The 27,594-nt window shown below is 36.6% G+C and overlaps 1 protein-coding gene across 1 annotated transcript in view; it reads right to left on the bottom strand.

The window, feature by feature from the left end:
• The window catches only part of RNF169 (ring finger protein 169), an 80,260-nt gene that overhangs the window by 33,174 nt on the left and 19,492 nt on the right, over positions 1–27,594 (bottom strand). The window contains exon 2 of the mRNA XM_041729731.1: positions 14,765–14,838. Within this exon, the coding sequence (XP_041585665.1) occupies positions 14,765–14,838 (74 nt within the window). The remainder of the gene's footprint in view (positions 1–14,764; positions 14,839–27,594) is intronic.

The raw sequence follows: 27,594 nt of genomic DNA, 5'->3' as shown, positions 1-27,594 counted from the left end.
ACAGCCTGGGAGAAAAACATGTGCAAAGCATATATCTGATAAAAGATTTGCTTTTAGAATATACAAAGATCACTTAAAATTCAACAGCAAGAAAGTACATGACCAACGTTAAAAACAAGGCAAAAGATCTGAACAGACATTAAACCAAAAAAAAAATATATATATATATATAGAAAGCAGCTAAACACATGAAAAGATGTTCAACATCATTAGTTGTTAGGGAAATGCAAATTTTAAAACCACAATGAGATACCACTACACACCAATTAGAATTGCTAAAATTAAAAAGACTAACCATATCAAATGTTGGTGAAGATCAAGGGAAACCAGAACTTTCATACACTATTGGCAGGAACTAAAATAGTAAAGCCACTTTGGAAAAGTTTGGCAGTTTTTAAAAAACCAAAACACACATCCACCATATGATCCAGCCATTTTACATCTAAATACTTACCTAAGAGAAAAAGAAATATCTATACAATGGCATACATGAATGTTCATAGCAGCTTTATTTGCAATGGCCAAGAACTGGAAATAACCCAAATGTCTATCAATGGCATGGAAGGTAAACAGATTGTGACATATTTCTACAATGAAATACTACTTGGCAATAAAAAAATATTGCCAAGTAGTATTGCATTGATACATGCAACAAAGTGAACACATCTCAACATAATTATGCTGAGTAAAAAGCCAAACAGAAAAAAGAGATACACTGGACTCCATCCAAATTAAAAACTTTGTACAAAGGACATTATCAATAAAGTAAAAAGACAACCTACAGAGTGGGAGAAAATATTTGCAAGTCATATAACTGATAAGGATTTAATATCAAAATACATAAAGAGCTCCTACAAGTCAACAAAAAGATAACCCAATTCAAAATTAAGCAAAGGACTTGAATAGATATTTCTCCAAAGAAGAGATTATCAATAAGCACAAGACAAGGTGCCCAACATCATTACTCATTAGGGAAATGCAAATCAAAATCATTATGGGATATCTATTAGAATGACAATCATAAAAACATTTTTAAAGAAAAAAGAAAATAACAAGTGCCAACAAGAAGTTGGAGAAATTGGAGCTCTCAAACATTGCTGTTAGGAATGTAAAATGGTGCAGCTGCTGTGGAAAAATCTGACAATTTCTCAAAAAATTAAACATGCAATTATCTATATGACCCAGTAATGCTACTCCTAGGTATATACCAAAAAAAAAAAAAAAAAAAAAAAAACCTGAAAACAAAAACTCAAAAACAAATACTTGTACTGTTACTGCAGCATTATTCACAACTGCCAAAAAAGTGAGACCAACCCAAGTGTTCAAGAGATGAATGGATAAATAAGATGTGATATGTCCATACAATGGCATATTACTCAGCCCCTAGGGTAAGAAGAAATGAAGTACTAAAACATACAACAGTGTAGACAAGCTCTTAAAAACATTATGCTATGTGAGATAAGCCAGACCAAAAGGATAAATATTTTGTGATTCCATTTACATAACTAGAATAGGCAAACCTAGAGAAATAGGAAGCCAGGTTAGAGGTTACCAGGGGTTAGGGGGATGGAGAAATGGGAAGCTATTGATTAATGGGTAGAGTTTGTGTTTGGAGTAATGAAAAAATTTTAGAAAAAGATAGCACTGATGGTTGCACTGTGAATATACTTAAGGATACTGAAGTGTACACTTTAAAATGGTTAAAATGGCAAATTTTATGTTACATATATTTTATAGCATTTAAAAACTTTAAGTGCCATATAATCTATTCTGTAAGTATCATGAAGTTCCAGCTAGCTTTCTACCCTCTTAGATACTACAATAAATGTCTTGCAATGACAGGTTCAGTCAAGGCAATATTCTAGTAGCAGGACTCAACTGATCTTCTGGTCAGAATCAGGTAAATGAATTTTCCACTAACAGCTAAACACAGAGCCAAACAAAATTCCTAGCCGCGGGGCAATATTCCATAAATGGAACGGGCTACTGAGCTCATTAGATTCTTAAACCCTACTCATGCAAGGGCAAAAATGCCTGTACAATATTTGTAGCTAACTCACATGTCTTGAACAATACTCATTTCACCATGAAAAATTCATTAACTTCAAAATTGTAGAATCTAGGTATTCAGTATATAGGCATTCATTTTATTGTTCTTTCCATTTTTATATTTGTTTAATATGACAAAAATTAAAAATTTAGAAATCATTTCTAACATCTGTTATGTAGTTAACAAGCCTCAGGTGCTGGATGATTATAGAAATAACAGAAGGGCATATCAGAGCCTATGAAGTGAAGGTTCTGATTATAGTCTTTTGAGTACTACATAACCACTCCAAAATGTGTATTTCCTATGAGTACTTCAAATGTTAACGAGCCAAGCTTAGAGATGAAAATAAAACACCTATACGTATCACACTGTTTCAAATGAAATATTTTCAAGTATATTTCATAACATCCAGAAAGTACTTCTATCATGGATTTTTAAAATAAATTACTTGCATCAAGTTACTTGTTTTCAAATCTCTTCGCCCTCAGACACCAGGAGCTTCTTTTGAAGGGGATCATGGAACTGTGTCCCATTCATCCTTGATTTCCCCTCTCCTGCTAGAGTTCTAGACTAGGATCTGTGTTCAGAAAGTTCAGTTGCACAAATAATTACAGAGCACTAAAGTCTATGTGTCAGGCATATTTTTATCCTGGAGGACATAGCCCTGATCAAAAACGACAAAGTTTTTTGCATTGGGCTTACATTCTAGTAGAATGCAATTGAGGTGAATAATAAGGTTGGGCTAAACAATTTTTAAAAGGTCCTTCCAATAAATATTCTCTATGATACAAACTGTATTGTTATGGTGACCATACTGGCCCCCATGCTTTGGGGGAGCTTCTCTCAATTCCAACAACAAAAGTTAACCAATGAACTTGACATGAACACAGGGCTGGTGGGAGGAGTGCTGCCTGATGGCACTTAAAAGAGAAGAAGCTCATTCATCCATAATTTCTTCGTTTTCTTATCTAAATGGTACAACAGTCCACTGACCAATGATAGACTATAGAAATAGTTTGTGGCAGTTGTAGGGCAATACAATTTCTTGGTATTTCATTCACCTGCCTCCTACCAACATCTGACAACAAATTTTTGCTATAAAATATGATAATGGATGATATACAAAAACATTCAGCAAATTATATGAGTTACACACATTTAACTCATTTTCTACATTCTTTAATTATCTCTGGGCCAAAGGGTCTCAAACTAGGGCCCAAGACCCCAAAGACTCACAAAGGTGGTAATGGGAATCTTTATTTTCAACATATTTTTAACAATCTAACAAATCATACACTATAGCCCATAAAGTTGTACCCACTAAATATCACCATCTCAATAAATGGGTTGAACACATTTTTGTTCATGTCTAGGGCTTATTCTATAATAGTAGGTTAAAAATATTTTAAATTCTTACAGAGGTTATGAAAGAAATACAAACTGATAAAGCAGGAGTATAATACCGCTGCTTGAGAACCATTACTTCAAGCATGATGAAATAGTGTCAGAACATTTTAATGTACTTTGGTATCTAGAGCAGCCAATGCTTTGTATCTTCTAGCTGGTTCCTAGACTCCCATTTAATACTAAGAGTTACCACTTCTAAAGGGTCTAACTGGTGATTATTGCTGATGCTGCCACACACACACACACACACACACACACACACAGAGCTTTCTTTTTTTTTTTTTAAGATTATATTTATTTATTCATAGACACAGAGAGAGAGGGGCAGAGACACAGACAGAGGGAGAAGCAGGCTCCACGCAGGGAGCCCGATGTGGGACTCAATCCCAGGTCTCCAGGATCACACCCCAGGCTGCAGGCGGCGCCAAACCACTGCGCCACCGGGGCTGCCCCCCACACAGTTTTGGGTAAACTAGGACTACCTGCAGTTTCCATTTCACAGCATCCCAAATCATAGCAAATGATCTCCTGCATACAAGGCTGAAGCCCTGATTTTTACTTGAGCAATCTCATAAATAACACCAAAGCAATTGATTTGCTCTTGTGATTCTTACTAAATTTTAAAGATATATATTGATGATACTGTTCTCCCTTCACTTTAATTCTCAAATACCTTTCAATTTAAATATTATGTTTAGAACTAGGCACATATAAATATTTATGCCAAGAGAATATTTTACAAATTTATTCCTTTATGTAATATGGTGTTTAAAATTACTTCAATATAGGTTTTAAATTACACACATTATGCAGAAATGCATATAAAATTAATTGCAGGCATTTAAGTTTACACATAAATTGAACCAGCAGATAATCTAAAAGTCATATGTTTAGTTGCCAAGCTAAGAGACTAAATGAACAGGAGGGAACTCACATATGAGAAGCAGAAAGAAAGATCTCTAAGTCATCAATTATGAAAAGACAAAGACAGGCCTTCTTCACTGTCCAAAGTTCAAGAAAATTTCAATTCATTTGGTTCATACCACTAATTTTCTGGCTTCCAACTGACTTTTTGAGAGTCAGTTACTGCTTACTCAAATAAACAAACAAATGGCAGCAATGGGGGGGAGGTGGTTACTTTGTGCTAGATTTTTCAGAATTTCAAATTTTAAATAATAATTATCCTTATACATGGATGTGCCAGGCACTATTTCACAATAACCCTATAAGCTAGGTACTATGATGTCTATTTTACAGATGAAGAACTAAAACATAGAGAGACTAACAAACTTGCCCAAATTCACATGCAGAGCCAAAATCTGAACTCAGCTAGCTAATAATGTCGTTCAGCATAGCGTAAAATATCCACACATCTTTATTGTGACCTTTAGAACACATGCATTTTTTTTTCAGTTTAAGATAAACAAAAAAAATGAGTCTTAGATGTAAGAAGCAGCAAATGAGACTTTAAACTCCCATTTGTATCCAGAAAAATATAACCAAGCTTGCAATTCCACTGAAAGCAGATTACCTGTGAATCTTCAGACAATTCAGCAAGAGACGAGAAATTTTAAAAATCAGGGAAATTTTTCCAAAATTGTGGAATCTTTTTAATATCATTTTTAAAAGTTGTTTCTCATTCTTGAATGGTTTTGGCTTTAAGGAAAATATCGGCATGCATGTGATATATTATAGAGATATTTTCTCTCTTTCTATATAATCATTAAAAACGTTAACGAAGGGGCACCTGGTTGGCTCAGTCGGTTAAGCATCTCCCTTCGGCTCTGGTCATGATCCCAGAGTCCTGGGATCGAGCAGTGGGTTCCCTGCTCAGCTGGGAGCCTGCTTCTCCCTCTCCCTCTGCCTGCTGCTCTCCCTGCTTGTGTGCTCTCTCTCTCTGTCAAATAAATAAATAAAATCTTAAAAAAATATTGGCATAAATTTAAATTTATTGATATGGAAAGTTTCACATGATATGCTGAATAAAACAAACAGTAAAAATGGCTTGTATAGTGCAATTCCAAATTATTTTGTGAAAAATCTTAAGCTTAAACATTTAATGTGATTATTAGATGGCAGGATTACTGGTAATCTTCCCTTTCTTCTTTAAATCTTTTCATTACCTGAACTTCTTCCCTTTTTACAATTCTGCTCACTTTTATAAGCAGGAAATTTTTAAAAATTTATTAAAAGCTTCACTAATCAGATATTTTTACAAAATAAAATGTTTTTTTTTATTTTTAAGAGTTTTGTAACAAGAGTTGCAACTGTTCTATAAAATTCCCTAGTTTGGCTTTCATAGGTAGCACTGAAATGATTTTAAACTATTCTCTAAAACATGAAAACTATTATACTAATACAATAATCTTATAACTACTTACTGATCCTCTCTCCTCACAAATCAAAGAGACAAGGAAAGATAGCACATTGCAGAAATCACTTAATAGCCTACTATTATAATTACATTTGATTAGGCATTGAATTTCCCAAAGGTTATTTTCTTTGAAAAGCCGTAAGTTGATAAAGTTGCTCCCAACCTTGTCTGAATAGTTGCAAATGGCAAAAGAAGAAAACAACCAGGTTTAACATTTTTAGATTTTCAGCAACAGCTAATTGTTCTTCCCTCAGGCAGTCAAAATGACAATTTATTGTTTTGAGAGTTTTTCCTTCTTAGTACCATATAGCTTACCTTCTCTTAAAGATGTACTATGAGATATCATATTTGTTTTATGGCTCTAGAAATAGGCACATCAGCACCTGCCAAAAGCAGGCATTTCCTCAAAGATTACACAGTAATATTTCAGAGGAATAAGAAAAAAAGAACAAATATTGGAGAAAAAGAACACTAGAAATCTTTTTTTTTTAGAACACTAGAAATCTTAAAACATATCTAGCTCTATTGTAAGCTAGCTATACATCCCTATGCAAGTCATTTATCTTAAAAGGAGGAGCTCTGAAACTAAATGACCAACCAATCAATTCAATCAGCATTCAATGAAAACCTATATCCAAGATACTACAAACTGCCTCTACTCCCTTCCCATCCATGATTTCTCTTTCTGCAGTTTCAGTCTGGAAGTAAATGATCCTCCTTCTGATATATCATCAGATCAATAGTAGCCTAACGCTACATCACCGTGCCTACTGACCTGACTTCATCTCATCACATAGGTATTTTATCATTTCACATTATCACGAAAAGGAAGAGTACAGTACAATGAGATATTTTAAGAGACCACGTTCACAGAACTTTTGTTATAGTATACTGTTAAAATTGTTCTATTTTATTATTAGTTATCATTGTTAATCTCTTACTGTGCCTGATTTATAAATTAAGCTTTATCATAAGTATGTATGCGCAGGGAAAAAAAACCCGCACTATATACAGAATTTGGTACCATCCACAGTTTCAGGCATCCACTGGGGGTCATGGAACATATACCCCAGACATCAGTAGGGATGATTGTATCTTACATGCAGTAGAGAGTTAAACTAAACAAACAGATCCATCTTGAAAGACTTTACAATCTAATAGGAAAAAAAATTTTAAAGAACAGTCTGTTGCTTCTGCAGTGTGACAGAATATATATCAAACTTTCTAGGTAAATATAAGCTTTAAAAATAAGTAGATTTTCAAAGGGGGAGGGATAAGGCCAGTCCAACATTTAGCTCATGATGCAATGCATAGCCAAATAGATTTAAATGAAATGTTCTAGTTTTTTTTTTTTTTTTTAAGATTTAATTTATTTATTTGAGGGAGAGAGAAAGCATGAGCAGGGAGGAGGGACAGAAGGAGAAGCAGGCTCCTCAATGAGCAGGAAAGCCCAACATGGGGCTTGATCCCAGGACCCCGGGATCATGACCTGAGCCAAAAGCAGATACTTAACCAACTGCGCCACCCAGGTGCCCCGTGAAATGTTCTAGTTTTAACTAAGTGCATTATATTTTAAGTTCATGGCATAAAGATAATAAAAGAGACTTTAAAGATACATCCTTTCAAAAACAATTAGGTCCTCAAAGTTTACTTACCTTTAAAAAAATTCTTCACAAAAGTTAGCATCTGCCTTATGGAGACATTATTCACTCCAGTAACCCATTGACCATATCTGATTACCCTGTGCTCTGGCTAAGGACTAAGAACTGCATGCTTACTACTTGAATAATTCAGCCAGCAATGGGGAGAAAATACTCCTCAAAAACGAACCAGTAGAGCAGGAGAAAAAAGAAAATGGATAGGTCAGTAAACCAATTCAGAGAAAGTCTAAACCACTCATGTGACCCACAGAATTATCAAAAGCAGTTCATCTTTCCCACTACAGAAACCAGGGAGATAAGCAGTCTAGAAGTAGAGGCTATTTTTTTCCTCTACTTTCAACCTTTCAGAGTCCAATGCTTCAAAGAAGACAAACAAGAGCATGAGGATTATATGTTTCCTAACTCTAACATAAAGCAACTATTTAACCATGTGGTCAAAACTAAGCATCTAACAAACTATATAAGCAGAAAAAATAATGGTGTACAAAATAAGATTAATCCAACCAATAAAAAGAACTCAGAGATGAATCAATTTTTTCAAAAGACAAAAGTGACTAATAATCTCATATAAAATAGAAACATAAAAAGATAATATTGAAATAATTTCTTGCTAAAATTATTTTTTATTTCAACATTCACTGTAGACAAGAATATAACAAGAATATATATATCCATACATTTATACTCAATAGTGAATACAACAAAATTATTTCTTCAAATAATGTAACAAGCTAGAAGACACTGAGCACATGCTAATTTTCTCCTTCCACTTAAAAACCCCATAAAATGTCAGGGAAAGAAGTCAAGAGGTGCCTGGGTGGCTCAGTCAGTTAATAGTTCACCTCTTGATTTTGGCTCAGGTCATGATTTGTGGGATTGGGTTGTGGGATTGAGTTGTGGGATTGAGTCCTATGTCAGGCTCTGGCTCAGCACAGTCTGCTTGTCCCTCTCCTTTGTGCTTAGCCCCACCTTCTTCAATAAATAAACAGAAGTCAGAAACTTTTTTCAATAGAATACTCTACAAAAGCACAGGGGAAAAAAATATGCCATTTGTAGTCAAGTTTACAAATGTTCAAAAGATGGAAGCGGTTTTCACAAAGATTATAAACAGGGGCACCTGGGTGGCTCAGTGGGTTAAGTGTCTGCCTCCAGCTCAGGTCATGAACCCAGGGTCCATTGAGATAGAGCCCCGGGCCAGGCTCCCTGCTCAGCAGGAAGTCTGCTCTCCCTCTCCTTCTGCCTCTCCCCTGCTTGTGCACTCACTCTCTTGCTCTTCCTCTCAGATAAATAAAACCTTAAAAAAAAAAAAAAGACTGTAAATAAGCAATGCACAGAAAACGTATAAATGACCAGCAAGTATAAGATGCTCATCCTAGCTAGTAATCAGGGAAATATAAATTAAAACAAAGAGATATTACGATGCCTGGGTGGCTCAGCAGTGGTTGAGTGTCTGCTTTTGGCTTGGCATGATCCCAGGGTCTGGGAATCAAGTCCCACATCAGGCTTCCTGCATGGAGTCTGCTTCTCCCTCTGCCTGTATCTCTGCCTCTCTATGTGTGTGTCTCTCATGAATAAATGAATAAAATCTTAAAAGAAAAAGATTTTTTAAAAAACAAAGATATTATTTTTACCTGGCAGATTAGCAAAATACTAGAAATGATAGAAGTTTGGGAAGGATTTAAAGAAAGGGGATTCTTTTTCACTGTTGGTGACAAAATAAGTTGAAAAGGTCTTTTTAAAAGGCAATTTGCTAATATCCACCAAAATACAAAGTGTACATACCATTTGACCTTGAACTTTCACTTCTAGGAATCTACCTAAAGGAAGTATTTGCTCACATATGTTCAAGTGTATTCAGTACAGCATCTCTTTAAAACTGGTAGAAATTAGAAAAAACTTAAATGACTAATGATAATGGAATAGTTAAGTGAATTATGCCTCATCCATACTATGAAATATCAATCAGGATGAAAAAATATCTGTATGAAAGTCTTACCTCCCACAACACACACACACACACACACACATACACACACACACACACACCCCATATATTGTTAGTAAAAAAAAAAAAAAAAAAGAGCAAATTACAGAATAGATCATATTACTCCTCAAAAATCCGAGCTTCTCTGAAGTATTTACCATCAGACTTAACACCCACAACTCCTCTTTGTGGTAGTCACCTCTTTGTCAATTCCCCTTATTCACAGAAAAACTTAGCACCTACGTTTCTCTCCAACTACGCTATTGATCATTCCTGAAGATTTCAACATTAGTATACTCTCTCAGTTCCTTTACTTCCTCCTAAAGAAGTCTTTTCCTACTTCAGTTGTCTACTCCCTGATCATACTGTAAACCTCTGCCCATCCAGTAACTAAACTACCTCCCAGTCTCACTTTTAAGCCTCTCACATTTAGACCACCACTTCCCAGCTTTCCAGCTTCACTTATATGCTAGTGACCCTACTTTTACAATTCTATCACCATCAAAACCTCAATCCACTGACCTTACCACACTATCACTGTCCATTGTGTCCATTACCTCAATTCCCTCCTTAAATTACCTCCTCTAAAACCATGGTCCAAAACTAAACAACTTCCTTGTATACTTTTTTTTTTTTTAAGATTTTATTTATTCATGAGAGACACAGAGAGAGAGGCAGAGACATAGGCAGAGGGAGAAGCAGGCTCCCTGTGGGAGGGCGCGGAGCCGATGTGGGACTCAATTCCAGGACCCGGGGACCTGAACCAAAGGCAGATGCTCAACCACGGAGCCACCCAGGCATCTCCTTTGTATACTTTTTCCAGTCCACTGTATCACTCACTCTGTCATACTTCTAGCAACACCTAACCCTGCTTAAACCCAACACACTGCTTAATCCCAAAGTGCCCTAATTGGTCTTATTTCCATTCTTGTCCCATGAGTCACCAGACTTCTAGCTACCTACCCATTATCCATTTTTTCCTTTCTTTCCAAGAGAACCCAGATTTTACTTGGGAAGTTAGTAACCAGCTAAAACACTCTGCTTCCCAGACTTCCTGGCAGCTAGAGATAGTCTATGACAGTGAACTATGAAGCACATGTGAAATCACTGGGTGGGACTTTGGGGAAAGCTCTTTAAAAAAACTCCATTCAGCTGACACATGTCTTTCTTCTTCTACTTTCTGTCTAGATATGATTCTAGAGAAGGATCAGCCAACTCACAGTACAAGTAAATAGGCATAGTTGAAGAGGTCTAAATAGAAAGACAAAAGGAACTTGACTTCCTGATGTCATGAAGCTGCTGTATGTATCAGCTTTACATCTGGTTTTTGTTACTTGAGAAAAATAAATTTGTTTGGTGGGGGAATGGGGTAACTGAGGAGGGTACTTGATGGGATGAGCACTGGGTGTTACCCTATATGTTGGCAAATTGAATTTAAATTTAAAAATGTAAAAAAAAAAACTAATTTGTTTGGGTTGTTATTTTTGGGTCTCTCTTATCCACAGTAAATACAATTCCTAACTCCTAGGCCCATTACTGTTTCTCCCTACACAGCAACCAGAGACCTTTTAAAAGTATGAGTCAGATCGTATTACTGGCTTCATATCACACTCAAATTTAGGTTCCTTAACAGGTCAACTAGGCCTTCTTTGATCTCACCCTTCTATTTCTCCCAGCTCATGTCCTACCAAATCCCCATACCATCCTTCTACCCACCACTTGCACACACCAGCTCCAGCCACACTGTTCTTGAACAAGCCAAACTTGTTTCTGTCTCAGAATCTTTGCATTTTGCTCCTCTGCCTGGAAAACTCTTTCCTCATACCTTCATTTGGCTTGCTACTTCACTTCTTCCAGGTAGCAACTCAAACGTTATCTTCTCTGAGAGACCTTCTTAATTACTCTATCTAAAACAGTCTTTTTGTGTCTCCTCAAGTTCCCTCTCCATTACCCTGTAACTCTTATGATCCTACTTTATTAATATATATTACATATCTGTTTGCTTATTTAATGTCTTCTGCACTAGAATGGAATCTCCCTGGGCAAGGAACTTGGGTGTCTTCTTCAGCACCATATCCCCAATGCCTGGCACACAGTTAAGGACACAAAAAATATCTGATGAATAAATGAATATACATTGTGATCTCATTTATACTGAAAAGACTAAAGCATGCACGTGTGTGTGTGTGCGTACACACATGCGTGTATAGGTATATAAAGGACCTAATATACACTAAACTGCTGAAACTAGTTAACTATGGTAAAGAGCATGAGAAATAAGGAAAAGAGGGACTTTTACATTTTGTTCTGCATATTCATGCATTGTTTTTCTTATCAAGAAAACAAAATTACTATGGCATGTGGCAAGAAGAAACCTTTATTTTTTTTTTTTAAGAAGAAACCTTTAAACATATTCAGAAATATAAATCCACACATAGAATCATAAAATTTAGAAATTCATAACACTAGCCATAGGTAAGAAGATCTATGACTACTAAGTAAATCTTTGAAGAGTACTATAATTAGAAGAATAAAATTTCTTATTAAATTTTTGTAGCCCTCATAAAAGTTTTTCTGTCACTTAAACAAAATAAAATATACCAAACAAAAAGTGTATTAGTAGCATGTTATGGCATCAAAATAGTAATGATAAGTTGTATAAAACTAATTTCCACTTACCATCCCCTGCTGAGTAGAAACTTCTAAGGATATTCCTTCCCTAGATATTCAGCAAATAATTATATATTTACTTTGTTTTGTTTTAGAATATATGTATAGAGACACCTTTTTCTCTATCAAGTTCTCCATCCAAGTGTCTAGTGTCTTTTAATTTTTCTATACAACTTTATCGAGGCATATTTTACATGTTATATAATTCATTCACCTCAAGTGTATAATTCAGGGACTTTTAGTAAATTTACCAAGCTGTGGAATACACCATAAATGAGTTTTAAAAATCTTCACTACTGCAATTAAATCACTCATGCCCATATATTGTTAACCCCCATTTCCACCCCCTACTTCAACCAACCATTAATCTCCAGTCTGTCTCCATCACATTTGTCTATTCTGGACATCCCCTATAAATGGAATTATACAATGTGTGGTCCCTTGTACCTCATTCTTTTCATTTAGCATCTTTTTGAGGTTCATCCAAGTGGTGGCATGTACCAGTAGTTCATTCTATTTTATTGTTTAATATTATTATACTGTATAGATATGCCGTATTAGTGCCTTTTGATTTTATGACATGAATTTCCATTTTCCAGGTGTACAATGGATGCCAGCAACTTGGGTACTTGGGAGTTGGGAGGAGGGAGCCATACATGTCACTTATTTAACTCAAATGACACAAGTGAATGTTTTTCAAACCCAATCCAGTTTATATAAGGTGAGACTGTCCTAGCTTTGCTTAACATCATTCTGCCATTGGTCCCTTTTATTTATTTATTTATTTATTTTTTTAAGATTTCATTTACTCATGAGAGACACACAGAGAGAAAGAGATGTGGGACTCGATCCCGGGTCTCCAGGATCAGGCTCTGGGCTGAAGGTCGCGCTAAACTGCTGAGCCACCTAGGCTGCCCTGCTATTGGTCCCTTTTAAACGACTTTTCTATCCCTTCCTCCTAAAAGGAGTAAAAGTACAGTTCCCCAAGGTTTCTTTCTCTCTCCCAAAGCTTATAAAAACTTCTACTCTTACAATGCATTGTTTTACCTCCTTTTTCTACCCCCAATTCCTTACTTTATCTTCAAGCTGATAGCTTTAAAATTTCCATATTCTCCAAGTTTATAAAAAGGTTTATCAGAATTAAATATCTGCAGATTCTAGAATTTTATTCAAGAGGAATCTGTGGTTCCTTTTTTTTTTTTTTTTGGAATCTGTGGTTTTTTTGATGTGGTCCCTAAAAAGAATTTCTTCTATGTAGAAAAAACTTTTGTAAGTGATTTAAAAACCAAACAACCCCCCCAATAGAATACAAAAGGAGTATGAGGACCCAAGTCAACATCTGACACTCTCATTTAAAAGAGAAAGTCGGGGCAGCCCTGGGTGGCAGTTTAGTACTGCCTTCAGCCCAGGGTGTGACCTTGGAGACCCGTATCCAGTCCCACATCAGGCTCCCTGTGAGGAGCCTGCTTGTGTCTCTGCCTCTCTTTCTCTGTGTACACACTCTCATGAATATATAAATATTTTAGAAAAAATAAAAATAAAAGAGAAAGTCAAAGAATGTATAGTAATTAAACAAAGTTTCTATTTTCTCTTTAACATGACCTTTTTAAACACTGATTTGTTCATTCAGTATAAAGTGTCACAATAATGTTATTGTATTGCTTGTTTTATAACGTCTGATTCAGATTAGTGGATTACGTGCCTTTATAAAATATTAAATATCCATGCATCGAATAATTTACAAAGGTGGATAAGATATGGTGGTGAAGGGAAAGGGCTGGAGAAGGATGATACAAATCTTATACTTATTATCAGCCTTTTTGACATGTTAATTCTCTAAATGATTCACAATTAGCTTGAAAACATTGAAAATAAGATGATGTGGACATAGCTAAAATCTTTCCCAGTAGTAAACATTCTCTACCTAGGAAGTTATTTTACTACTCCTTTACTGTCCTAAGTTACAGTTCTTCTGCACTACATAACAGAGTAAAAGCAACAAAAGAGAATACCAGTTACATGTAATTAGAGGAAACTTGCAAGATAAGGAAAAATAATACAAGCTATTATTATGAGAGCTTAAATGTTGCCTTTTAGCCAACACTTAAATGCCAAGAATAGGGGCACTTAGGTAGTTCAGTGGGTTAAGGGTCCGACTTTTCAGTTTCGGCTCAGGTCAGGTTATGATCTCATGGGTCTTGGGACTAGAGCCCTGCCCCTCTTACCCCCTTGTGCCAGGCTCCAGGCTCAGCAGGCAGTGTGCTTGAAATTTTCTCCCTCTGCCCCTCCCCACACTAGCGTGTGCATATGCGCTATGTTCTCTCTTTCTAAAATAAATTTAAATAAATAAATATATGCCAAGGATATGTCTCTTGGTGGCTAGTTACTGTGGCAGGTATGAGACAGGCCAGGTGAACTACAGTTTCATCTTTGAAAGGACAGCTAAAAAGGGGTTCTTAGTTAAGGTTTACTCTGCTTCCGTTATAGCTATACTATAAGGTAGTATGGAGAAAGGCAATGCGTCGTAAATTTTAAAAGCTCCCATTAAGTATTCTTTAATGTCATCCTTTCAATTTACTTTTTAAAAAAATGAGTGTGTGATAATGTATATACTGTACCTTTCTCAGGCTTTCATATTCTTCACGAAGTTCCCCAGGCTTGCTTAATTTGATTGGTGCTCTGAATATAAACTCTGGAAGAAAGGGAAAACAAAACACTTTTTTTAACAGGAGTTTCTAGGAAAGAACCCAAAACCTTGTCCTACTGCTGTCCCCACATTATAAACTACATAAAAAACTGTGGTCATCTTAATTTGAAAATTCATAATAAATATTTATTAAAGGGTATAAATGAGGTACAGTTCTAAGCACTGAGAAGCACTGAACAAAGAAAGCCCTTGCTTTCATGGAGTTTACAACCTCACAAACAATAAACAAGTGTGTGCATAAAATACAACTGGTAGTCTAAGTGTTATGGAGGAAAACAAATATAGGATGAAAGAAAAAAAATATAAAGAATGGTCTGGAAAAGCCTCACTGATAAAGTAATATGTTAAGGGACCTTAAGAAAAAACTACATTTAAAGTTCTTAGTTCAATGTTACCAAGTAACATTTTAAATGAGCTGAAGTTTTACTCATAATGCTGTATTTTTCTATTTCTTTTTCAACATTGCCAGCAGAGTATTTTCCCTGCATACAACCTGTCAGTATTTTCAGTATGTAACCTGATTTTTTATCCTTAAAAGCCTCGTGGTTTTTACTGGCCTACAGGAACAAAGTCAAAACTCTTCATTCAAGACTCTCCAAAGATGGATGACAACTTCATCCCAGTTTTGTCTTTCTCCAGCATTGGCTCTCCTAACCCTTGACTATCAAGTTACAATTGATACATACCATATATTTTTAGACTTTCTATGCAGTTTACCCAGCTGACATTGTTTTTCCCCCTTATCTCTATATATTTTTAAATCTGAGATATCCAGGGCCACAGAAGCACATAACACATGTTGGCAATATAAATAGATGATAAAAATCTAAATTAAGAACAAGAATAAAAGAGAAGTTCTAAAGGCTATCAACAAGGAGGAGTAAAGTACAGACTTCTGCTTCCTTAAAAGTACATGACACTTCTATATACCTCTATGTACATGCAGTGATCAAAATACAGCATTAATTTTAAGACTTACTAAGTCTACAAGTACTAGAGAATTGTTAGACTCGCTGTGGGAGGCAAACGTTCCACCACCTTCATTCACTTATAAAAAAAAAAAATGTCAAAAAAAAAAAAATGTCCTGTGCTCGCTTCGGCAGCACATATACTAAAAAAAAAGTCCTAATGAGTATTTTAATCATGTCCCTTAAGCACATTTCTAGTTATAGGCAAACAGTATTTAAAATCTGACGCTTTAATAGAGAAGGAAATAGAGAGAGGAACAAGAAAACCCTCAAGGCAAAAAAGTAATTTCAGTCCACTTATGGAGAACTTATCACATGTAAAATACTTCATATATATTTTTTCAGTGAATCTTCACAGAAACTTTATAAGATAGGTATTATACCCATTTTACAATAAGAAAATGAGACGATAATGACTTGCCCAAGGCCATAAAACTGTACATGGCAAAACCAAGAGAGAAGCATTAATAGAAATAAAGAGGGAAATTACATAATGATTAAAAAGGCAACCCAAGCAAGAAGATATAATAATCATGAACTTGTATGAACATACACCACAGCAAAAACTAATAAGATTATAAGGAGATATGAAGAATTCCAAAACAATGCAAGAAATCTCGACACCACAGTTGAAAACAGACCAGGCAGACCAATAGGTAGTAAAAAGGTAGAAACACTGAAAAAGAAGACTAACAAATTTTATACTAATACACTTATACATATGTATGAACCCAATAAATAGAATATTTACTCCTTAAAATAAACAAGGAACAATTAAAACTACAGGGGGTCACGAAGAACTTTCAAAGAATCCATATTATACAGGCTTTGCTCTTGGATCCTAGCTGTTGTTTTCCAAGCCAAGTTTTCTGGCTACCTGGCTGATTATTCTGGATTACCCAATATTCTTTCTCAGTAAATTCTTTTTCTGCTTAAATCTGTCAGAGTAGATTTCTGCTGATTAAAATGAAAAACCCTGGCTGATTCCATCCTTTAGACAGAACTGTGAAATGGCCACAAACCAACCTCTAAGAACAAAAAGAGAAGACAAAGTAATAAAGAGGAGGACCAAAATGCAGGTATCAAGGGGAGTTTAAATGTCCAAACACTATTCAAACAATGCTGTCATGAATGATCTTGCATATATGTCATTTTGCAAGTATATTCATAGATTGAATTGCTGGAATCAGAATTAGTGTGTCAAAGAGTATGTGCATACGTGCTTTTGTAATTCTGACAGACAATAAAAAGCTGTCCTTCCTTCCTGTAGCCTCTACTGACTTAAGTCCTAACCAGCAACACAAGACAGTACCATCTCGTTAGCTTTTCCAACACAAGGAATGTCGAAACTTTTTAGTTTTGCCAATCTAACAGGTGAAATTCTGTATCTTACATACATATTTTATAAGTGAAATCAAGTACTTTTCATGTCTGAGTAATTTGCATTTACTTTGATATGAAAGGTCTGCGCATTTCCTTTACTCCTTATATAAACTTTTTTCTTCTTGATTTGTTAAAGCTCTCTATAAGGAAAATTAGCCGTATGTTCCATGACTAGCAATACTTTTCCTAGTTTATCATTTGTCTTGACTTTGCTCATAGTGATTGTTTGTATGCAGTTATATTAATCAAACTCCCTTTTTTTTTTTTTTAATTTATTTATTTATGATAGTCACAGAGATAGAGAGAGAGAGAGAGAGAGAGAGGCAGAGACATAGAGGGAGAAGCAGGCTCCATGCACCGGGAGCCCGACGTGGGATTCGATCCCGGGTCTCCAGGATCGCGCCCTGGGCCAAAGGCAGGCGCCACACCGCTGCGCCACCCAGGGATCCCTCAAACTCCCTTTTTTATGGCTTCAATATTTTATATATTCGGAAAGATCTTCCTCAGGACAAGATATAATAGCAAATATCATGGTTTCTTCTGGTACAAAGTTTAAGATTCTTCTCCTACCTACTTTAAAAAATTCTAAATCTTGGGGATCCCTGGGTGGCGCAGCGGTTTAGTGCCTGCCTTTGGCCCAGGGCACGATCCTGGAGACCCGGGATCGAATCCCACGTCAGGCTCCCAGTGCATGGAGCCTGCTTCTCCCTCTGCCTGTGTCTCTGCCTCTCTCTCTCTCTCTCTCTGTGACTATCATAAATAAATAAAATTTAAAAAAAAAAAAATTCTAAATCTTGGCCAGCCAGGGTGGCTCAGTGGTTTAGCGCCACCTTCGGCCCAGGGTGTGATCCTGGAGTCCCAGGATCCAGTCCCACGTCAGGCTCCCTGCATGGAGCCTGCTTCTCCCTCTGCCTGTGTCTCTGCCTCTCTCTCTCCCTCTCTCTCTCATGAATAAATAAATAAAATATTTAAAAAAATAAAAACTAAAAATTCTAAATCTTTATTTTCATTTGAGGAGCAACATAAGGAGCATAATCTTATTCAGGCTTATAAATTTACTAACGTAAGGGACTAAAAATATTTTAGTGATGGCCTGGGGAAATTATGAAAAATATTTTAGTGATGGCCTGGGGTTTTTTAAAGATTTATTTGAGAGACACTGTGCATGCGTCCACACACGTGGGGGTAGGGGGGTGAAGGGGCAGAAGGAGAGGATCTTCAAGCAGACTCCCCCACTAAGTGGGGAGCTCAAATTGGCGGTCAATCTAACAGCCCATGAGATCATGACCTAAGACAAAACCAAGAGTCAGACACTTAACCAACTGAGACACTCAGATGTCCCTATGAAAATTTTTACTTACCATGGGATAATTTGCTTTCTCTAAAATGGTTCTTGCTACCATTTAGAACAAAAATATCCAAAGAGCTTACCATCTTCATTATATTGTATAAATAATACAAAGTTAAAAGCCTGATCTCCAACTCAGAAGTTTCCAAAATCTTGGATAAGTCACACTCAACTTCCTCTTCTGTAAAATTAGAATACCACCTAGCATGACAGACCATTATGAGTATCAAATGAGTGTAATGAGAGTGAATATACTATAAACTATTTCAGCCAGTAGAGTGGCATACAAGAGAATCTAACAACTATAAAATTGTCTCTGGTGTTGGGAGAGAATAATTGTGGTTTTGGTCCGATTTACTTGCAAGTACAACTTACAAGAAATAAAGATAATGATCCAATTGCTTTGATAGGTATGTTACATGAAAAGTTAAATTCACTTTGGGATACCCATTAAGAAATCTCAAAGTTCATATATAAGGCCAAGTGGAACTCAGCATAGTGACTGAAATCTTACTATGCCATAATTTATTTGAGAGTAAAAGGTAATGGGTAGGGTAGAGGTAAAATACCAATTCACATTCACCAAAATCAGTACTGATATAGATTAGCTTAATCTTAGGTTAAGATTAACGATATTTAATTCATTAAGAATACAAAATGCTAAAGAGTCAAGATCACTTTTTGCCCCAACAGAACTGTGCTACATTAAATGACATTGTGCCCCAAAGTTCAAAAATTACATAGCTAAATATAAAACGTGAATTTGTTCCAACATGACATTAACTTAAATATTTAATCCTATTTTATATTTTACTAATGCCCTCTAGAAATGTCAACAAGGCAAAAGAAAAATATTTTTCCTATGAACTTGCAAAAAGAATATATTAGATTCTGATACTTGCTCTGTCAATTAAGTATTTAGAAATGTCATTGCTTCTCTTTGCCTAGGTCTCATCTATCAAATGAAGATCAAAATACTGGCCAACCTACCTCCTAGGAATGCAGAAGATCACAATTAATAGAAGTAGTAGTAATCAATGAAGAATTCCTATAATAAATAAAAACAGCTAACATTTAATAAAAGCACACTACATGCCAAGTGTTACATACACATACTCAGAAAGAGGTAACATAGCAGGCCTAACTGCTGATCTTAAAAGGCCTAATTACAAGGTTGGCCCTTGGCTCACTGGTGCCTAGGAACTTGGATTTCAGGAGAGTTCCCACTCTCCCTAACTGATTAAGTACAGTTCACTACACCTAAACTGTTTGTAGTAACAACCCAGTTATGCTGACTACCTTCTTTGCTGCTGAGTCTGGAATTTTGGCACATGCTAGGCAGAGGGTGCCTGTCATCAACTTCTAGTAAAAACTCTAACGAGCTTCCCCTAGTTAGCAACATTTCACATGTGTTGTCACAACATATTGCTAGAGGAATTAAGCACTTCCAGCATGACTCAACTGAGAGAGGGCTCTGAAAGCTTGTACCTGGTTTCCCTTGAACTTCATCCCATTTGCCTTTTCCCTTTGCTGATTTTGGTTTGTATCCTTTCACTATTATAAATCATAGCCATGAGTATGACTACATACTGTGTCCTACTAGTACTCCTAGTAAATCATAATTGGGTGGTCTTGGAGCTTTCCTAACACACACACACACATTCACACACCACCGACCAAAATTAAAATATCTAGATCTGTTTCTTCCTGAGACATAAGCAACACACTAGATAACTTCTAAAGTTAATGATTCAGTAACAATGTTTTTATTTCATTTTAACTGATCTCAATAAGTTTCTCTAAATTCTGAAATTCTCTATTAAAGTCTTAATAGGATGGGTAAAAATGCTACTAGGATTTTAAACATATAGCTATAAGCTATAATAGCTACAATATCAAAACAATTTCTTTGAAGTTTTATGAAACATGGGGTTTCAATCCACTTGGACTATTGAGACTGGAATAGAAAAAGATTAGAGGGACGGCTGGGTGGCTCAGCGGTTGGGCGTCTGCCTTCGGCTCAGGGCGTGATCCCAGGATCCCGGATCCCAGGTCAGGTTCCTTGCAGGAAGCCTGCTTCTCCTTCTGCCTGTCTCTGCCTCTCTCTCTCTCTCTCTCTCTCCCAGGTCAGGTTCCTTGCAGGAAGCCTGCTTCTCCTTCTGCCTGTCTCTGCCTCTCTCTCTCTCTCTCTCGAACAAAAACTTTTAAAAAAGAAAAAAGACTAGAAATATGAAAATCTTCCCTTTTATCTTCCTTCCTTCCTTCCTTCCTTCCTTCCTTCCTTCCTTCCTTCCTTCCTTCCTTCCTTCCTCTTTCTTTAGAGGGAGAGAGGGTGCAAGCTGGGGTGGGGGGCCAGAGAAAGAGAGAAAGAATCTTAAGCAGGCTCCATACCCAGTACAGAGCCCAAGATGGGACTTGATCTCACTATTGTGAGATCATGACCTGAGCTGAAATCACGAATCGGATGCTTAACCAACTGAGCCACCCAGGCACCCCAAAATCTCCCCTTTTAAATCAAAGTCTTCTACAATATTTTATAAAGTTGGCTGGAGAACATGCATACAATCAACATTATTAATTGTACAGGATATTTTATCAAACATTATTAACCTTTCAGATTCCCTGCTTTTTAATAAAGAAAAAACAATCATTTATAATAAAATAGTTGCTATCTGCTGATGTGGGACTTTTCTCTTTCGTTCTGCCTCTCTAGGGTCATGTCAGATTCTTCATCTCCAAAAGATGAAATTGTGGTTGAAACACGTGCAATACTACTGCTAACTAACTGCAGAGAAACAGGAGAAAACCCAGGTGACCTTGGTATGGAGATACCTTTTTAGATACACTATCAAAAACATGACGCATGTACATCATTAAAATTAAAATTTTCTGTCTGCAAAAGACAATATCAAGAGAATGAGAAGGCAAACCACAGATTGGATATCTGCAATTGATATAGCTGATAGAAGACTATTATTTAAAATATATAAAGAACTAGGGGACGCTTGGGTGGCTCAGCGGTTGAGTGGCTGCCTTCGGCCCAGATGATCCCAGAGTCCTGGGATCGAGTCCCACATCAGGCTCCCTGCATGGAGCCTGCTTCTCTCTCTGCCTAGGTCTCTGCCTCTCTCTGTGGCTCTCATGAATAAATAAAAGAAAAAAAGAAAAAAAGAAAAAAAAAGAACTAGAGATGCCTGGCTGGCTCAGTTGGTAGAGCATACAACTCTTGATCTTGGGGTCATGAGTTTGAGCCCCACATTAGGTGTAGAGATTACTAAAAGAAAGCGGGGGTAAGAAAATAAAATAAAATATAGAAAGAACTATTAAAACTCAAAAGTAAGAAAACAACGTGATTTTTTAAAAATGGCCAAAAGACATTGACACCTCACCAAAGATATATACTTGCCAAATAAGCACATAAAAGGATACTCCATAGCATACGTATTTAAAGAATTACAAATTAAAACAAGATACCATTCCACATCTATTAGAATTGCCAAAATCCAAAACACTGATAACACCAAATGCTGGGGAAGATGTGGAGCAAAAGATTTGTTGCTGGTGGGAATGCAAAATGGTACAGCTACTTTAGAAAACATACCTGGCAGTTTCTTACAAAACTAAGCATAGTCTCACCATATGATCCAGCAATAGCACTCCTTGATATTTATCCAAATGAGGCGAAAATTTTGTCCATACAAAACCCTGCACAAAGATATTTTGATCTGCTTTATTCATAATCGCCAAAACTTGGAAGCAACCAAGATATCCTTCAGCAGGTAAATGGATAAACTGTGGTACATCCAGAAAATGGAATATTATTTAGTGTTAAAATGAACTGAGCTATTAGAGGCACCTGAGTGGCTCAGTCAGATAAGCAATCAACTCTTAATTTCAGCTGAGGTTCTGATCTCAGGGTCATGGGATCAAAACCCACGTCAGACTCTGCACTGGGTGTGGAGCCTGCTTAGGATTCTCCCTCTCCTTCTTCCTCTGCCCTTCCCCTGACCTTGTGTGTGCACACACATGCTCTCTCTCTCTCTCTCTAAAATAAGTAAATGAATAAACAAGAAACTATGAGATAATAAATGGGAAAAGAAAGAAAAGAAAAGAAAAGAAAAGAAAAGAAAAGAAAAGAAAAGAAAAGAAAGAAAAGAAAGAAAGAAAAGAAAAGAAAAGAAAAGAAAAGAAAAGAAAAGAAAAAAGAAAAGAAAAGAAAAAAGAGCTATTAAAGACATGAAATGACATGGAGGAAACTTAAATGCATATTACTTAGTCAAAGAAGTCACCCTGAAAAAGCCACATACTGAACTGATTCCAACCATATGACATTCTAGAAAAGATAAAATTATGGAGACAATAAAAAGATCAGTGGTTGCTAGGAATGGAGGAGGGTAGGGATAGTTAGCAGAGCTCAGAGGATTCTTAGGGCAATAAAAACACTCTGGGAGCACCTGGGTGGCTCAGTGGCATCTGTTTTTGACTCAGGGCATGATACCGGGGTCCTGGGATTGAGTCCTGCATTGGGCTCCCTGTGAGGAGCCTGCTTCTCCCTCTGCCTATGTCTCTGCCTCTCTCTCAGTTTCTCATGAATAAATAAATAAAATCTTCTTTAAAAATCTTAAAAATTAAAAAAATAATAATTATAAATCTTAAAAATACTCTGTACAATAATACAATGATGGATATACATCATTATGTATTTGTTCAAACCCATAGCATGTATAACAAGAGTGAATCCTAAGGTAAACTACAGACTTTGGGTGATTATAATGTATTACTGTAGGTTCATCCTTGGTAACAAATCTACCATTTGGTGAATGATATAGATGATGGGGGAGACTAAAAACACCCTCCTTAGTCCAGAGAAGTTGGTCCCAAACCCATTCCTCCACCAGCTTCTATAGGGATTGTCAAGTGTCTCGGTAGCACAGAAACAACTACTCATCTTTCCTTCATCACACGGAAAAGACATGCTAGAAACTACTTCAGGTGTCACTGAGATGCTGAATACGTTGGTATTTGTAAATGAATCCAATGGGTGTAGTACTTTCTTAATGCCCATCCTCCAACTACTATTATGTTTAACAGGAAGAGAAACTCTCTAATGATATTATGCCTTAAGAATGACACACATCTGTGGCTGGTGACCAAGCTAAGCATTGCATTCAGTCTAATGTGAACTGTAGGAATAGCTGTACTTCCTTGAAGGTCCTTCCTGAAAAGGATTTTCTCTGGGGTAGGGTGATGGGTTATTAATAAAGGAAAAACAAACAAAACAAAATATAGGACAGGTATTTTTCTAATTGCACCAAAACCTCAGGAAAGAAGTATCATTGTCAAAGCATACTCAATATAAAATTAGAAAGAGAACCTCACTCAACTGTACTGAGAAGATGTTAACCCTAACAACTCCCAAATCTTAAATTAATCATCCCTTGGTACCTGACCATGCTTGAGTTTTCACATTCCACTTCCACCCCCCACAGTTCAATTTCTTATCAGTATATCAGGATGAATAAGAACTTTGGACTCATATCCCCAAGACCTAGATCCTAATTTGAATACTCCTACTTACTAGCTACTTGTCCTTGGGCAAATAAAAAAGTCTTTGGGTGGGGCACCTGGCTGGTTCAGTTGGTGGTACACACAACTCTTGATCTCAAGGTCCTGAGTTCAAGCCCTATGTTGGGCGTGGAACCTACTTAAAGAAATGGAAAAGGAAAAAAATCTCTGGGTAACATCCATCTCTATCACCACCTGCAGCACCATCATGATGGCTGGCAGTTATGCAGCACTTAAATTATGCCAGGCTCATTTCTAAGCACTTTGCATTTATTACTTTATCTAATCTTTGTATGACCCAAAGGGAATATACTATTATTCCAATTTTATAGATGAGGAAATGGGAGGCACAGAGCACTTACTTTGCCCAAGGTTATACTGCTATCAGTGAAAGAGCTTGACTTGAACCTGAGCAATCGGGCTCCAGAATCTGTGCTCTTACATACTAAAAAAAAAAAAAAAAAAAGCCTAACAGTCCTATAAAACAATGGGCAAATGACATGAACAGGCAGCTTATAGAAAAAGTAAATTCGGATGACTTATAAAACTATTAAAATGTGTTCAATTTCACTCATATTTTAAGATATTAAAAACTTTTAAAACAAAATACTTCTTTGTATCAAATTGGCAAAGATCAAAGAGTTTAATAAACAGTTAATAAGGGTATCCTTTATCTTAAAGATATATTATACATGTGTACAAAGATACATGTACAAGAATGTTCACTGTAGATCATCACAACACTAAAGACTGGAAATAACCGACATATCCTTCAATGAGAGACTGACTGAATAAATTATCAGATGACGAGGATGCCATGAATCTTTTTCTATATTGTCTGTTTTTATTCCTGGTCTGGTTTCTTGGTTTTTGTTAATTTTTGTTAGAATGTCATTCATTCAGGGATCCCTGGGTTGCTCAGCGGTTTAGCGCCCGCCTTCGGCCCAGGGCATGGTCCTGGAGTCCCAGGATCGAGCCCCACATCAGGCTCCTTGCATGGAGCCTGCTTCTCCCTCTGCCTGTGTCTCTGCCTCTCTCTCTCTCTCTCTCTCTCTCTCTGTGTGTTTCTCATGAATAAATAAAATCTAAAAAAATAAAAAAAGAATCATTCATTCATTGTGTATGAAAAACTGTAGAGGCGCTGGATGATATTCTACTCCTACAGAGGATTCATCATATTCTCCACAAACAGAGAGAACGAGGGCAGATAACCTCATAATCCATTTAGGACATGAGCTGATTTAAGGCTGGCTGTAATCTTTGTAATGCTTGTCAAGCCTATCCTGGTTTGTAGCCCTCCAAGGGCCCAAGAGTCTGGATGTTTACCAAGACCACCGTCCTTGGAGGGTCCTAAACTTTTCTCTCCACTAAAGAACTGCTACAAAAGTGCTTTGCTTTTCAGTAGCTTTCTGTGAAGCTTCTCACCCTTTTGTCACCCACAGTTTAAGAATCAACAAATCCTCAAGAGAAAAAAAGCAGGTAGAGGGGATGCACGTCCCTTTTCTCTGGAATCTTGGACTTTCGAGTTCTTGTTGCCCTGGAAGCCCTGAACTACAATTTCTGTAGTCCTAGCCCCATGAAGAGAACTGTACTGGCTTTTCCACCTCTTCAAGTTGCACTCTCCATTAGCCAACAAACCACAAATGTCTGAAGTCCTGGCTGCCTTGGAAACTTATCAATGCCTTTATATATATATTTTTTTTTTTTTTTTTTAATCAGGCTTTCCTAGTTATTCTCAGCAGGAGTTTTGCTTTGCTACAATCTGTTTCACCATAGCCAAAAGCAAAATCTATATTCTTCATAAGCAGTGGAGAGAACAATTTTTTTCATCATGAAACCACAGACCCTTAGTAAAGAGGGAATGAGCAGTGAAGAAGAAGACAAAAGTGGAGAAGATTCCTTTGAGAAAATCAAGAAAGGGTTATTAACAAAGGTAGAACATGTGTGGTCCAAGTCCCAAAGAAAATTAAAATCTTACTAGGAGGGACGCCTGGGTGGCTCAGCGGTTGAGCATCTGCCTTCGGCTCAGGTCACGATCCCAGATCCTGGGATCGAGTCCCACATCGGGCTCCCTGCAAGGAGCCTGCTTCTCCCTCTGCCTGTGTCTCTGCCTCTCTCCGTGTGTCTCTCATGAATAAAGAAAATCTTAAAAACATTTAAAAAGTAAAAAAATAAAAAAATAAAATCTTACTAGGAAAGGAAAAATATACTTGAGTGAGACAATTACAGAATGTCAAACAGTTATAAAACTAAACATTTAAGAGCTAAAGAGCATTAAGAGCATAGAATAGGGCTGCCTCACTGGCTCAGTCAGTAGGGCGCATGATTCTTGATCTTGGGGTTACAAGTTAAAGCCCCATGTTGGGTGTAGAGAGTACTTAAAAATAAAATCTTGGAAAAATAAAAAAAAATAAAAAATAAATAAAATCTTGGGATGCCTGGGTGGCTCAGCAGTTTAGCATCTGCCTTCAGCCCAGGGCATGATCCTGGAGTCCCAGGATGGAGTCCCACTTAGGCTCCCTGCATGGAGCCTGCTTCTCTCTCTGCCTATGTCTCTGCCTCTCTCTCTGTCTCTCATGAATAAATAAAATCTTTTAAAAAATAAAAAATAAAATAAAAATCTTTAAAAAAAAAAAAGAACAACAAGAGGTAGAGGTGCACAACAGCAAAAAGGAGGACGGTGAATCCAAGTACATCTTCCACAACAAAACATACATAAGTGCAGAGATATATAATAAACAGAAGCTATTATCCATATTTATCTCAAGGTTACCTGCTTGTACTACCCACCAAACAACCACTATCAAATAGAATATGTGAGGGGCACCTGGGTAGCTCAGCCTGTTAAGTGTCTGCCTTCGGCTCAGGTCATGATCCTAAGGTCCTGGGATGGAGCCCCAAATCAGGCTCTTTGCTCAGTGAGGAGTTTGCTTTGTCCTCTCGCTCTGCCCCTCTCCCACTCATGTTCTCACTTCTCTCTCTCTCTCTCAAATAATTTTTGTAAATGGAATATGTGAAAGAAGAAATCTTAATGTTAAATTAAGCATACCATTTAGAATTAGGAAGGTGAAGACCTAGGGAGTGAACCACAAATGTGTTCTAAAACCAAACTAAAGTGGTTTCTATTATCTACTTTTTTGTTTACTCCTTTCTAAGAGTGCAGATGACAGCCAAGTACTGTCTTAATCTAATGCAACTGCTCATTACCAACTTGCCCAAGACAAGTAACAATTTACAGCAGGCAATATAAAGAGTGATTACCTGGTAAGAAGGACACAGAGAAAAAGTTAAAAGCTAATAAAATGTTAACACTAAACTTTAAGGCTGCTTATTTAAGTACCATAATTAACACCACAGATTACTACTACATGAATTTAACACTGCTTGTATTTTAAAACTATCCTTCAGCAAAGAACTAATCAAATTGTTACAGCCCACATACCAAGAACATATAAAATTCTTATAACTTTTGACCTA

Source organism: Vulpes lagopus, chromosome 15 (assembly GCF_018345385.1).
Source record: "Vulpes lagopus strain Blue_001 chromosome 15, ASM1834538v1, whole genome shotgun sequence".
Classification (NCBI taxonomy): domain Eukaryota; kingdom Metazoa; phylum Chordata; class Mammalia; order Carnivora; family Canidae; genus Vulpes; species Vulpes lagopus.
This window is presented reverse-complemented; position numbering and strand designations above follow the sequence as displayed.